Raw genomic sequence first — 15,276 nt, forward strand, 5'->3', positions numbered from 1 at the left:
CTCACATTTTTCTGGCATAGACTGAGAACCCAGAAATATCTCTACATTATAGGCATCTGAAATAAAAAACTAAAAACTCATTGTCAGGACTCCAGTTGAAAAATCCTTTAAATATTAAATGTCTTTGAAGACTGAGTTTCTACCTTTACTGATCCTGACTTAATCTTTGGTACCCCAACTCTCTCTGCCTTGAGGGTCTTTGAAACTCTCCCTATTTGTTTTCCACCTGTCGTCCCAAAGAACAACCTAATTCATCTGTCCAAGCACTTGCTTTGAAAGGTAACAGATGAATCACTGCTAACGATGCATCTGTTCTTCCTCCTCCCTACAGCCTGCTCTATCAGGGTAAGGCAGTGTATCTCCCCCCACCGGCCACCCCTGCCCATTCATGGAGTTTGGGCACAGTAAAACCCAGGGACCCATGCACATGCCAGAGCAAGGATCTTAATTCATTCAGAGCATCCTAGCTCCTGTTACTAGGGCAGGAACTTTAAATCTTCCTCCCCTCACCACAACATTGGTCTAAGGGTAAGATTCGCTTTGGGGAGAGAAGTTTAGAAATTGATCATTTTTACACTTTGTACATCAGTTAAGACTGTCTTCTAAAGCCAATTTAGAGAGTGTAATCCGCTGCTAACACGGTAGAGTGGAAAGGACACTGGCATTGGTGTCAAAGACCTAGATTCAAATCCTATCTCTGGACTTTACTTCCCATGTGATCTTGGGCAACTCTTTAAGGTTTCATATACTTCAGTTTCCTAATCTATAAAATGGGAGGGTTGGGTTAGATGACTTCCAGCTCTCAAATCTATAACTTTATGATGCATTTTGATATTTGTATACAGGTATACTTTATACAGCATGTACTTCTGAAAAGCTGCATCAACTGAATTTGTCTAAAATCCATCCTAACCTTCACCTCTGCCCTAAATTTACACTGTGAATTTAGAAATGCTTATTTTCCTTCTCTGGCTATTGAAGCAGAACCCCATGGTGAATTCTTTTCTAATGCAAACAAACAGCTCTTAATTTCTTGTTTTTACAGATTCTTAGGCCCTGAAGTCAGCTTTTGGGTTAGTCCTAAATTTCAAGGGCAGGAAGTATTTCCCTTCCTACTGATGTCAAATCTGTCGTTTACTCTACAGTTATACATTACGCATCTTCCCAAACAGGTTTCACAATACGCTATTTAAAAAGCCATTCCAGAAGGTTTTCACTGAGTTCCAGTTTAAATAGTTAAGAATTCAACTCGGAAAGATTTTGAGAAATTCTGTCATTAATATTTAAAAGTTCTCCTAAATGGATTAAAGTACTTAACTTTGCATTTATGATAAATATTTATACACACATGTATTTTAAACAAGTTGATCCCTTACCAGACTTTTCCTTAAAGTCAAAAATGGCTCCCACTCTGTTGAAATCTAGGCTTCCTTGTTCCTTCAGATGGCTTAATTTATCTTTCGTAAAATATCCTCAGAAATGTGTTCATTCAATTCAACCTTTGCTAAGTACCTAACATCTCTTAAGTACCTAACATTTATTAAGTACCTAACATCTATTAAGTTCCTAACATTTATTAAGTACCTAACATTTATTATGTATCTAACATCTATTAAGTTCCTAACATTTATTAAGTACCTAACATTTATTAAGTAAACTCAGTGAGTCACTAGGGAGAGGAGGCTTAGCATACTCTTCTTCCATGATCTCTCCCTTCCTTTTCATTCTTACCCCAACCTAGGACCAGGCTCTGGTTCCCTAGTATCTGAACTATTCTCAACAGGGGTTTTTGTTGTCACCATCAGGAAGGCAGGGCAGATGATCCATGGGGTGGCCAATGAGTTGTCATGGTGTAAGTGGGACACAAGACACAGACACAAGATCTGGGTTCTGACCTTCCTGACCTGTGTGACCTTGTGCAAGTCTCTCCACTTGAAGAAACCGGCCTCAAACAGCAGTTCTTAACCTGAGATCAATAGGTAAAATTTGAGGGGGTGGCTATGAACTTGGATGAGGAAAAAATTTACATCTTTATTTTCACCAACCCTTGGCTTCCTTTGTAATCTTGTGTATTTTATTTTATGCACCTAAAAACACAATTCTAAGAAATGGTCTGGCAAAGGAGTCCTGGACACAAGAAATGTTAAGAACCCTTCAAAGTCCCTTTTATTTCACTTTAGATCCTATTATTTGAACCCCAACCAGGGCAGGGTACTGTCCTCTTACCTATACCATATAGTCTGCCTGCAGCCAGACTATATAAAGCAGACTAGAAACACTGGTCCAGAAATAGCGAAATCAGACCTCCTGCTGTCTCCTGCATTATTGGGAGTGCAAGCAAAAGAGCCCGGAGGACAGAACAGTGTCACTCTGGGGAGGCTGGTTGCCTAGGTGGCTTTCCCTGGGGTCCATGCTAGGAAGAGCATCTTGCAGGATGCTGGAGGTGTTCCAGAAAAATAACAAGATCATGGACAGTAATCCCTCCCAAGTCCTTCCTTAGTGTCTCTGGAGTACCTGGGCCACAGGACCCAGCGCATTCACGTCTTTGCTGATCTTCTGGTCTATCTATACTCAAATCAGAATAATGGTACAGGCTTTGGGAGGAGAGTCTTGCTTTCCCCATCAGGAGCTGGCCCCAGTAGAGAAGGTGAATAATTAAGGGTTGGCTGGTGCCTTTCCTGGAGTCTGGCACAAAGGGACAGTGAATTAGACTTGGGAGGGAGGAAGACCCATGGCTTGAATCTCTCTTTGGCTAGTAAGCTGTGAGACCTTGGGGAGGACCCTTTCTGGATCTCAGTTTCTTCATCTGTAAATTGAGGGGGTTGGGCTCGATGGCCTCTTATGTCCCTTCATTCCTTCTTGCCCTACATCTATGACTTACGAAAGAAGAGGCACAGTACCTACACCTGAGGAGACGTAGGAGTTGGGGTTAACAAAACATTTCTAAGTGATCTTTTGATGTCACCAGTTTGTCTCCTCTACCACCCACCACTTGCCCTACTTTAGTCAAAACCTTTTCTCTATGCATGGTCCCTCTGATCTGAGTTCTTCAAAACTGCTTCACTCTATCACTAAGCCCATTCTAAACCATCCTTGCCTATCTGTTCACCATTCAACATCCCTATTTACCCCAAGACTAGCTGTGGGTAGCTGTGTGTTCTGTGCACCAATCACACAAATTTAAAGTTTGGTGATGGTGATCTTCATAAACCTCCACCACACTTTGCATATGCTCACGTTTTTGAAGCATAGGATCTGGACAGTGAAACAAGACACTGTCAATGTCAGTCCCTCCACGGAGATCTACCTTCTCCTGCAGTGGGGGATCCTGGGTTTTCGTGCTGCCATGGAAGTCACACAACTCTACTCTGCAAGAAAAGCTGTGCCCATGAACTGGTTTTTCACATTAAACAATACGGGGTTATAACAGAAACAAAGTCAAGCAACTAGTCTGAACAAAGGGTGCTCGGTATAGATCAGCTGGCCTGGCCTCAGGTTATTAGTGTCATGCCACTATACCTGAGCCTCCTGAACTGGGAGTCTCAGAGGGAGAATAACTTTACTTATCCTGATCACTACCCCACAACAGCTTTCCAGAAATTGTTTCTATCTGGCAATCTCTTTGCCTAGGATATTTAAAACAATTATGGATTTTCAGCCAAGTCCTTACAACTCCAGTAACTGTTTCAAGAAGAATTTCCTTCCTCTCTATGTCAAATGTTTATCTTGCAAAAATGTCTTGGTGCCTTCTCTACAGCCTCCTCACTATCTAACTTACTCATCCATCTCCACTAAGAATCCAAAGTTAGGCCACCTACATTCACTGGGCTGTTGATCCTCTAAATGTGGTATCTGCTCAAAAATCAAATGAGATGATAGACTACTGGGGCAAATTAATCACATCCACATTGGCATTCACACTAGAAATTATGCTAAAAAGACAAAGAAGTTTCAGCTAAAAGCAAGGATGGCTAACAGGTAAAGAGAAAGCTTCATTATGTGACCACGGGCAGCAAGAAACATTTCATGGGAAATGCTGTCACTGGTCCTTTCAATGCTCATGATGAACATAGGAAAGGGGCCAATCATGAAGAAATTTTCAGCATAAATTGCACTGCCATCTGTTAGAAGATGAAGTAGAGAAATTCTATGAGGGAACTAAAAGCGTTCTCCAAACTAATTCAGTGTATAACTTGACACTTGGCGACTTCAGTGCAGAAGTGGGTACATTGTAGGGTGGTGAAATATATGGCTCAAGGTTAAGAAAGGAATGAAAAAGGTCAAAGGCTTTAGACTATGCAGAGGCCTCATATCCACATATCATGAATAATTTCTTCAGAGCTGGAAGGTGCAAGAGCAAAGCATCCTTGCCAACTTAACTGACAGGAAACAACTGATAGGAAGGTCACCACCAATGGGGCTGTCTGGCCACCAAATAGAGCAAAGGTCAGCATTAGCACGAATTATCAGGAAGGATAAAGATCAGCTGTCATGGTGTGCAGTTACATACTGACCTGTTCAAACAGTTTACTCGTCTATCAGGTCTAAGCAAAGCCACAGCTCTGCTGGTTAAAATTCTCAGAAAAGGGGTGGCAGCTTAAGAAAAGCTCAATCAGTGCCATAAAGAAGAGACCAAAAGAGCCCCAAGATGAACTTAACTCCTTAAATATCTACCTGCCAAACAGAGACAGCAAAGACAACATGAGTTTAGGAAGCAAATTCATCTGTAAAACATTAAAGAGGACAGCTGAAGGTTATACACAGTACCACCACACAAAATCAGTGAAAGAGAGAGACAGACAGAGAGAGAGAGAGAGAGAGTGAAACATCATCAGCACTCTGTATGAGTACTGCCAATAAACATATATACATGGATTTGTACATGTTTTGTACATACATACATGGCAGAGGATATTCACGCGTGCGCGCGCGCGCGCGCGCACACACACACACACACACACACACACACACACACACACCATAGATAGAAGGGAACCTAAGAAAGAAGTTTTTCTTGACATTAAACCTCTCTCCACAGCAGTTTTTACCCCAGTGCTCTCCTGGCTCTGTTCCCTGGGGCCAAAGAGAACAAGAGTATTCCCCTTGCAGAGGATGGCCCTTCAAGTGCTTGAAGATGTGTGTGTATGTGTGTGTTTGTTATGCACGCATACATATACATACACTTATGTATGTATACACACATACACATATATGCAGGCATACCTTGGAGATATTGTAGATTTGGTTCCAGACCACCCCAGATCTTTTGGGTTCCCGGTGTCTATAAAAGTTATGTTTACACTATACTGTAGTCTATTAAGTGTTCAATAAATAGCATTATGTCTAAAAACAATGTACATATCTTAATTAAAAACACTTTATTGATTAAAAAAAAAGCTAACGCTTAGGATGAAAAATGCTATCCATCCCCAGAAAAAGAACTGATGGTATCTGAATACAGACTGAAGCAACTTTTGGGTTTTTTTCACTTTCTTTATTTTTCTTGAGCTTTTGTTGTCTGTGTTTTCTTTTACAACATGACTATTATGGATATGTTTTTCATGACTACACATATATAACCTATATCAAAGTGCTTGCCTTTTCAATAAGGGGGGGTGAGGAGGGAGGAAGAGATAGAATTTGGAACTCCAAATTTTAAAAACAAATGTTTAAAATTGTTCTTACATGTAATTGGGGAAACATTACTAAATGCTGAATAAATACACGCACAAAAAGCTAGCCATCATCTAAGCCTTCAGCAAGGTATAAGCTTTTTGCTGGTGGAGGGTCTCGCCTCCATGTTGATGGCTGCTGACTGATCAGGGTGATGGGTGCTGAAGGCTGGGGTGTCTGGGGAAATTTCTTAAAATAAGACAACAACGAAATTTGCTGCATGGATTGACTCTTCTTTACATTTGAACGCTTGGAGGCCATTGTAGGATGATTACTAGGCCTAATTTCAATATTGTTGCATTGTGGGGAATAGGGAGGCCTGAGGAGAGGGAGAAAGACAGTGGAACCGCTGGTTGGTGAAGCAGTCAGAACAAATACATTTCTTGATTAAGTTCACCATCTTATATAGGCATGTTTTGTGGTTTCCCAAAACAATCACGATATTGAAATCAAAGATCACTGATCACGGATCACCATCACAGATATAATAATCATCATGAAAAAGTTCAAAATATTGTGAGAATTACCAAAATGGGACAAAGAGACACGATGTGAGCACATGCTGTGGGAAAAATGGTACCAATGGACCTGCTCGAAGAAGCATTGCCACAAAATTCAATTTGTAAGAAAAAATAAGTGAAGTACCGGCAAAGCAAAATAAAGCAAAGCACAAAAAAACCAGGTATGCCTGACTATACCTGTGTGTATATATACAGAGGCATCTATATTCCTCAATTATATATGTACTATACATACATGTGCATGTAGATATACATGCAGATACACACATGTGCACATATTAATTACTAAGATGTATAATAGTTCTCTATATTTCTACCTTGTATGTATCAGGACATTTACATGTTGTCTCCCTCATTAAATGGTGAACTCCTTTGAAAGTAGGGACTGTTTTTGCCTTTCTCTCTCTGTATGCCCAGTGTTTATTAGCATAGAGCCTGGCACATACTAGGTTCTTCACAAATGCTTCCTGGTTGACTCTTAACAATGAAACCTGCTGGAAAGTGAGTGGGCTCCATCTCGTTTGATGTTTTGAAGCATCCCTCCCATAAGCTCTGTCTGACTCAGTTTGGATACAGGGCAACAAACTATAGCATGTGTGACTTCCTCAAGGCCTACATTCACCTCCCATCTTAGTCTGTTACTGTTCCAGTGACCAGGGAGATTATGCTGTGCCAGGATTACTCATCTGTGATCAGGTTACCCATACCTGCTGTTGCAGGTTCTCATTGCCAATCACCAGCCTGAGCCTCTCTCTGCAGCAGCTTTTACTCCAGTGCTTTCCTGGTTCTGCCCCCTGGGACCAAAGGGGCCACCTATGTGGGTGGATGCCCTGACTTCTGGGCCCTTCTGTGCACATGCCGATGGCACCTGCGTCCTTCCTGTCCTTTCTGCCCACCATAGACTGAGCTTGATCTTTCAGTTTCAGACCTGTCTTCAGACTCATCCCTAGAATACCAGACTCCTGCCTTGATCTCACATTCTTTTCTTCGGTCTTCACCTGACCCAGTAGGTCTTTCTTTACCCCCATTCCCATGCTTCTTCTGCCTGTGCTCATCCAGATACCCTTCAAATCTGAATGCCAAATTGTTGGCCAACCCTCTAACTGCAACATCCTGTGTGCTGAATACCAGAACCTTGGACCACTGGGCTGAGTTCAGCATGTTCCTTAACCATCCAAGACAGCAGAAGTCTAACAATTGTGCCTTAACATACCATTAGAAATAGATAGGAGAGCTCTAATTTGTTTTTATGGTTTAAGAATCATTCAACTAATTCTCATACTAGTGATAATTATATTAATTCTAATTGAACTAAAACTAAGAAGATGAGGAAACAAGTGTGATAGGATTAAACCACTGCTTAGTGGAGGTCTAGGTTTTAGTTGCTTGATTTGAACATGCCCAATATCTTTACTGAGAAGCAGAGCTGACATCCTCCTAGGGGATGCAACAGGAACAAGAATCTTGGAATGTGCAAAGCTAAAGCTCTGACTTACAAATGCCTTACAAGTACTTTTTGGGAATGTCCCGCCCTTTATGCTCCCCACCCCCCACTCAAATTTCTGGCAAATAGTGTCTTGCAATAAAGTGACCAAGCAAAATGAGAAAGTTAATGTGACTACTACCAGACCAGACTGACAAAAAATGTTACAGAACATTGTTACATTGTTCCCATTTGTTTGCAAATGAGATACAAATATGCAACATTCTGCCTCATGAACTTAGCTCCCTCAACAGCAAGACCCTCAGAGACACTGAATTATTCCTTGATGAAACTGAATACTCCAGGTTGTTGTTAATTTCTCCCCCACCCCCACCAGTTTCTGACATATCCACCCCAAACCTACAAAAATACATTAAGGAGGGCTCTGATCATTTTTAAGTGGTCTTATGTTCAACTTGGGCCAAAAATCACAACCCAACATCATCTGCAGGTATCTTTGCGCTGCCAGGCCCTAGAATTGCACCTACTCAGTGTCTAAGTGATGTTTCCTGAATGATCTAGGTAATAAGACAAAGGCAGAGATTTTTAACTTTTTTCTCCATCATGGGCCTCAGCAGTCTGGTGAAATCCTTCTCAGAATCAAGTTTTAGAATGCATAAAATCCAATACATAAGATTGAAAAAAACTTTGATTATAGAGGGATACAGCTATCAAATATTATTTTTATATTCACACTCAGAGGCCTCAGGCTAAGAACCCCCATTCTAAAGTGAATGCAATTCTAGCAATTTTGAGTGGAGGCATTTGCTACCTAGGCCATTCACTGCATCTGCAACAAACAAGTTTTATCCTACTCACAGACATTTGCAAGTGATTTAGTGAGACTAAAGGTGTTCTTCTGCAATCTCTCTTCCCCCAAAAAACTGGGGTTACTATCCTTCCCCTTCTTCGTATGGGTCACAATTAAGAGGTTTTTTTCTATTCTAGTATATTATGAAAATGGTTGTTTCATTTCTTAAGTTAGGAATAAAATAAAAATTTTAAAAAAGAGTTGAGTCCCATATGGCTACCATACTCAGACCAGGATTTTATCTAGTTTGCTCATGGCTCTTTTGCTTAGCTTGAGGGACACAAGGCTGAAAATTAACAGCTTTTCCCCTCCACAGTGGCTCTGTGTACAAGGGGTCTCATCATCCTAGCAATTCTTGGTTGATCTTTACAGTTTTATCCCTTGTGTTTGAATTCAGTCTCAATATAACAATCCAAGTTACAAATATCATTAAATCTTGATGTGGAGAAGGAAGAGAAGACAGGTGGTATACAGTGTACAGAGCTGAAGCCCAAATACTCTGTACTTAATACAAAAATCAGAGTGGATTTCCTCCATTCTTCCCTTCCAATGTTTGGGCAGCTTTGAAAGCAGGAAGACAATATGTGTAATAAACAGAGATCTGGCTGCAGAATCACAAACATCTTAAAACACATTATGGACTATGGAACCCTGGGAAAGGGACCCTGCTGAAAAGGGGAGCAAGAAAAGGACAAAACCAAGGTCCCAGGTTTGACAAAGGGTAGTTTCCGTGGCAAGGAGAGAGGACCAGTATTTCTGAGCATCCACAACATGATTAAAATCCTGTTTAAGATAGATCTGGGCCTACGACATAACAAGATCTACCTCTGCTGTGGCTGGAACCCAGGTAGGAGATATGCTCCCCTGGAAGGCGCTGTTTTAACCCAGAATCCCACTGAAGGGAGAAAAGGGCTCCTAAGTGACAGGGAAGGCCAAGAGAAGCACATATGCAATAGAAGAAGCATGGATTTGGGAGCAAAAGGGCCTGGGATCAAGTACTGGTTTTGCCCTTATTAGATAGCCAGGTGGTGCGTGTAGATAGAGCACGGGGTCTGAAGTCAAGAAGAGCTGAGTTCAAATCTAGCCTCAGACACTTACTAGGTATGTGACTCTGGCCAAGTCACTTGACTTGCCTAAGGCTCCTTTTCCTAGACTGAAAAATGGGGGTTATAGTAGCCCCTACCTCCCAGGGCTACTGTGAGGCTCAAATGAGAACATCTTTCCAAAGTGCCTATCACATAGTAGGGACTGTACAAATGCTTATCACCTTCCCCTTTCCTTAGAAATGCTTATTCCCTTTTTGATGGCTAAGTCATTTTACCCTTCTACTCTGTTGTGTCATCTGTAAGTGATGGATCAGATAAAGAATCAAGGTCCCTGCCACCTCAAAATCTATGACCCGAGGAAGGCTTCCCACGTCCTGAAAATGGGACCAAGGACAGGTCCACAGACTTCCAAGAGATATAGAGACAGAAATATAGAAACATGGAGATAGATATTTTGAGAGATATGGATATATAGATAGATATAAAGAGATATAAATAGAAATAAAGACAGATATAAAGACAGATATGAAAAGAGATACCAATATATAGAAACAGATAGATATGAATAGATAGAGATATAGAGATAGATATGAATAGAGATATAGAGATAGATATATAAAAAGAGTTCAGTAGATCTATAAAGACAAAGAGATATGGAGAAATAGAGATAGAGAGCTAGAGATGCATAAAGAAATGTATACAGAGATAGATACAGATAGAGATATATACATAGATGGATACAGATACGTAGAAATAGAGATATATAGATAGAAATAGATATATAGAGATAGATAGATGGTAGATCTAGATAGAGATGATAGCTTCTACCTCAACCTTCACTAAATGAGGAGCCTGACATGGATGAGTACAAGCCCCACGTGACAGAGGATGGCAACCTAAGCCTGACCCAGAACTCACCTCCACTTCCACCGACTGCATGGAGAGGTCACACGGGGGTTTCAGAGCCTTGGGTCTCGTAGCATACCAGAAAGTCGTGAGTGCAGCAAAAGCGCCAAAGCCCATCAACGTGTTTGTTGGGAGAGTGCGCATATATTGTCGGAAGTCTCCAAACTCTGGCATTCGAAAGTATCGAAATAATTCGTGTGCCTGCATTGTTCCGTTGTGGTTGTCCCTTAGGCCAGATTCTGCAAGCAAAGAAGGAACAAATTCGGCATTTCAAAATGCAACTCCAGCCGTGATCCCCAGTTTCCAATTATTAGGTTGAACTGCTAGATCATCTAAAGGCCTCTTCCAGCTATAAAGTCACAGACCAAAATCTAATCAATGATGGGCCCACCAGGCTTCAAGTCCTATAATTCAAATGTTTTCCAAATAGACTACAATTTTCCTACCAGAAGTTAACAGAAATACTTAAATTTTAAGACAAATTGAGAAACAATTTTGATCATTTTCTTTCCTCTTGAAAAATTCCTTTTAACAGCATTAAGGAGATTTTATACTTACTAGGTGACCAGTTCTTACACCACGCTCAAAAAAGTGATCTATCTGTGAATCCTGACTTAGATACCTAATAGCTGTGTGACCTTAGACAAGTCACTTGATTTCCCTCAGCTTCTCTTTCCTCATCTGCAAAACGTGGATGAATAACATTGCCTACTTCACTGCACCGTGGTGAGGAAAAGTGAATTAATGTATGTTGAGCACTTTGCAAACCTCAAAGCACTATGTTAGCTGCTATCCCTATTATGCTCACTATTCTCCATTCACCCAACATGAGATAGTCAAACTGAATGGACAATATTGATATCAGTATAGTCAAAGAATAGCCAGAAACCTCAAGTCACCAGTTTGTCTCTACTCTTCTTGGTCACATCCTTATAAAGTTTCCCAAATGGCAAAATAAATTGATCTGAATTTCACACACTCTCACGTGAGAGTAAGCAAGCATCTCTTCTATGTCCTTTCTATTCAAGATGTTTAGGCAGAAGCCCCTTCAGTGAATGGGCAAATAATAGTGAAAATTAAAAAACACAACAGTCCAAACAGACAGCAACCCCTGTTCTCATTCCGGTCTACACTTAAACCGAAACTCTGCTCTACCCACCAAACTCACTGCTACATCTGCCATGAAGTATTCTTTGGATCTTACCAACTGGAAAGCTTTCAAAATTTTCTTGTAGCACGTTCATTGGCTCTGAAGTATGAGGCAGAATATGTTTATGTCTACATTTTCTCTTTCTGAAGGTCTGATTGTATTGCTCTTCCCTCCCACCCCAAACTCAAATGCCCTCCTACTGCCTCTAAAAAAAAGACTCCTCTGTTTGACATCTCAGTCTCTTTAAAACCTTGCCCTTCAGCCACTCTACTCCCCTCCTTGAACTCAGGAATTCCTCCATACTGGCCTACTCACTATTCTACACATACTCTGTTTCTCACCTCCATAGGCCTTTGCATGGCTGTCCTCCATGCTTGGAATGCATTCCCTCCTCATTGCCTGCCACCTCTTGGACTCTCTGGTTACCTTCCAGACTAAGTTCAATCATGGCCTTCTACAGGAAGCTTTTCCTCATCCCCTGGCTGCCAGAGTGCTCTTACCCCAAATTATCATGTAAATATTGATATGTGTGCATGATTAGACTATGGACTCCCTGAGAGCGTTTACTGTTTCACGTTGGTTTTTGTATCCTTAGTGCTTAGCACACAGTATGCAAGGAATATTAATTATTTCATTTTTGTAGACCCATTACCTAGCACTGGGGCCTAATATGAGGAGAAAGTAAGTTCTTCACAAATGGTTAGATGGAGTTGAAAATGAATAAAGAGGCTAGAAAATAAGTTAGGTAAATTGTCAAAACTTGGCTTCATTTTTATGTTTTGCCTGATGTTAGATGCTATCTATCAAGTGCCCAGGGAACTGCTGAGGCCTATTACTTTTCATCTACAAATTAAGCATTTATTATGCCACTGCAGAGTACAAAAGTGTACAACATTATGCTAATCTGATTGAGATGTCAAGATACACACAGGTAACAGGTTAGCAAACAAGCCAATTTGCAATAAAGTATTAAGCTGTAAGATACAAACAATTAGAGGACACCAGTGCATATGACAAGGTGCTAATTGTAGAGTGCTGACAATCAGCACATTTGTAATTCAGAGAATTCCTGATGGGGTATGTCCCAAAGTTTCAGTCTAGTGTACCAGCAGAAAGAGGCAGAATTAATTAGCACACAACTCATGTGTTTGGTAGTTTTGCTGAACTTACCCTCCTACCCCATTTCTTTATAATTCTTTGTTGCAAGGGATGGGAAAGGGATATATTTGAAAATAAAGGGGATATTAAAAGCTATCAACAAAAATAATAATAAGCAAATAGCATGAAACGCCAAAGTTCTTCCCCAGCTCCTGACACCTCTCCCCCCAGCTCTGTCTGGCTGTGTTTTCCTTTGACTGATGGAAAGCAGAACACTTTAGAGTTTGGATGTTTTAGCAGTAGGTAGTTTTCTTTAACAGTCAACGCACAAGGGAACTTTCTAAATTTGGAAAGAAAGTCATTAGCCTGACTCCATTTAAACCTAAGTTTACAAAGTCATTTCCCTGCCCCCCCCCCACCTCAAATGGTATTTGGTTGCTGGAAGTAAATCAGAAACCTAGAGATATCAGAGTATAGTGTTTATTAGGTTAACTCATCAAACAGTCCCTGCATCTTTTGACCCTTTTTTTGTTCCAATAAACATTGTTTACAATTTTTGGTAGGCAAACAAGTAGGCTTTCCATGACAAACGAGGCACAGGCAAGCAAATATTTTTTCCTTAAACCTCTTAAGAGACCACCCTACTTGAAGAGCCCCCAGCAGCTGATGGCCAGGGAGAGAACCCAGGGCATGTAGGAACAGAAGGGTGAGTGGAGGTTATAGAGTATTGATGTCAGCTCAGCTGGCACTTTCCTGAACCTCCAAGGGCTCTCAGGGCATTAGTCACATGCAGAACCTCTAGCAGCTGCCCACTAGGCTAAAGGTAACTAGCAGGCAAAATCCATACTTGACTTTCTCAGAGGGAGGGAAGAATAAGCCAACAGCAGTAAAGCAGAAATCACCCCACTGCCCCACCCACAGAGGGTGAGAGATACTGCTGAGAGAGATTTCCTTTTGCTCAGCCTCCTTTAAAAAAGATGACAACAGGCATTTAAAAAGAAAAAAAAACCAATGATGACAGTAAGCCTCCTTTCTAAGAAGCAATGTAAAATGTATTTAACCATTACAAACACACAGGTAAATTCTGCCGACTCAGCAGTTTGGGTTTTTTTTTTAATACACAGGAGAAGGAATTTTTGAATTATTCATAAACAATCACCATTTTTCTCCATTTTATCCTCATTTATTACTCTTTACCATATAAGGAGCAAGAAATGCAACATCAATGTCTGGCATCAGAGGAGCTGGGTATGAATCTTACAAATGATGCTTATGATTCAGGTGACCTTAGATGAGTCCCTCACCTTCTTGGCCTGTTTCTTTAATTGTAAAATGAGAAGTCTGTTACTGGATCGCCCCTAAGGTTTCTTCCAGTTCTAAGTCTAGGATCCCTGGGGCACTGCATGGGGCAATTAGAAGACCCCTCTAGACCTTGTTCTCTCACTAACTAGGATCAAAGAGTTTGAACTTGACCATCTCTAAAAGGGGTTTTCTTCTCGCTCAAACATTCCATGTTCCTACACTATCCTACCCTCCCAACTACCCAGGTAACATTCCTCTGAAGGCACCAAAGGCTTGAATGGACTAGCAGATCACTCCCTCCCTACCCTGCAACCAAAAAATAAGAATAAAAACCAACAATAAAACAGAAGCGTGTACACACACACACACACACACACACACACACACACTCCCCAGGTATAAAAAGTGCTTATTAAAACTAAAAACACATTATGTCTTACATGAATTTAGGTTATTCAACCAAATCACAAATCCAGAACAAAACTGCATAATTATTTCCTACATTCCTCCTGAAATGAACAGTCATGAGTTAAGTTAATCAGACACCATAAATATCTATTTTAAGCCTTTGGGGTAACAAGAGTAACCGAACACTGGAGCACAGCATATCAGAAAGGTTAACACGTCCTTCATAATGCCTAACACCCCTTTAAAACTTTAGAATACCAGAGGAAAGAAGCCTTCACATCTACACTTCCTAACACCAACTCCTTGATTTGCATCACCACAAGTTTTACCCGCTCAGTTCCTAACTTTAGTCTGTGATAATATCAATTTGCACCAGTTACTTTAACCCTCGCCTATTCACTGGCAAAGTGAAGGTCACAGACAAATTCCACAGGAAAAAATATTTATTTGAGGCTGATGGCAATAGTTCCTTCTCTATTTAAAGAGTACCATCATACATTCAAAAGAAACGAAAGAGCTTTTTACTTAGTCCAAGGAAAACAAACAATTACGAAACCAACAAATAGGGAAAAGTACTTTAGGATTTCACCGATTGTAGGGAGCTAATATTCAGCTGTCTGGGAGTGGCAAAGTTCAATCCAATGCCAGAGTTTCCAGGCTTTGAGAATGCTGCTAGACACAGACACAGACACACACACAGACATACACACACACACACACACACACACACACACACACACACACACACAAATAAACAGAGATCCTTCGATGACCTCTAAGTAAGCAGGAGGTGAACGTTCAGAGCCATCCTCTTAAGGCTTCATTACGAAGATACCCAAGCTGGGTCAAGGCTATCTCTTAACTATTTATTATCAGAA

At 40.8% G+C, this 15,276-nt stretch overlaps 1 protein-coding gene across 3 annotated transcripts in view; it reads right to left on the minus strand.

The window, feature by feature from the left end:
- LOC118854013 (long-chain-fatty-acid--CoA ligase 1) overlaps positions 1-15,276 on the minus strand; it is a 90,226-nt gene that overhangs the window by 47,524 nt on the left and 27,426 nt on the right. For all 3 annotated transcript variants that reach the window (XM_036764317.1, XM_036764320.1, XM_036764319.1), the window contains exon 2: positions 10,453-10,679. In XM_036764317.1, coding sequence (XP_036620212.1) covers positions 10,453-10,647 — 195 coding nt within the window. In that variant the 5' untranslated portion in view covers positions 10,648-10,679. The remainder of the gene's footprint in view (positions 1-10,452; positions 10,680-15,276) is intronic.

Source organism: Trichosurus vulpecula, chromosome 6, assembly GCF_011100635.1.
Source record: "Trichosurus vulpecula isolate mTriVul1 chromosome 6, mTriVul1.pri, whole genome shotgun sequence".
Classification (NCBI taxonomy): Eukaryota; Metazoa; Chordata; class Mammalia; order Diprotodontia; family Phalangeridae; genus Trichosurus; species Trichosurus vulpecula.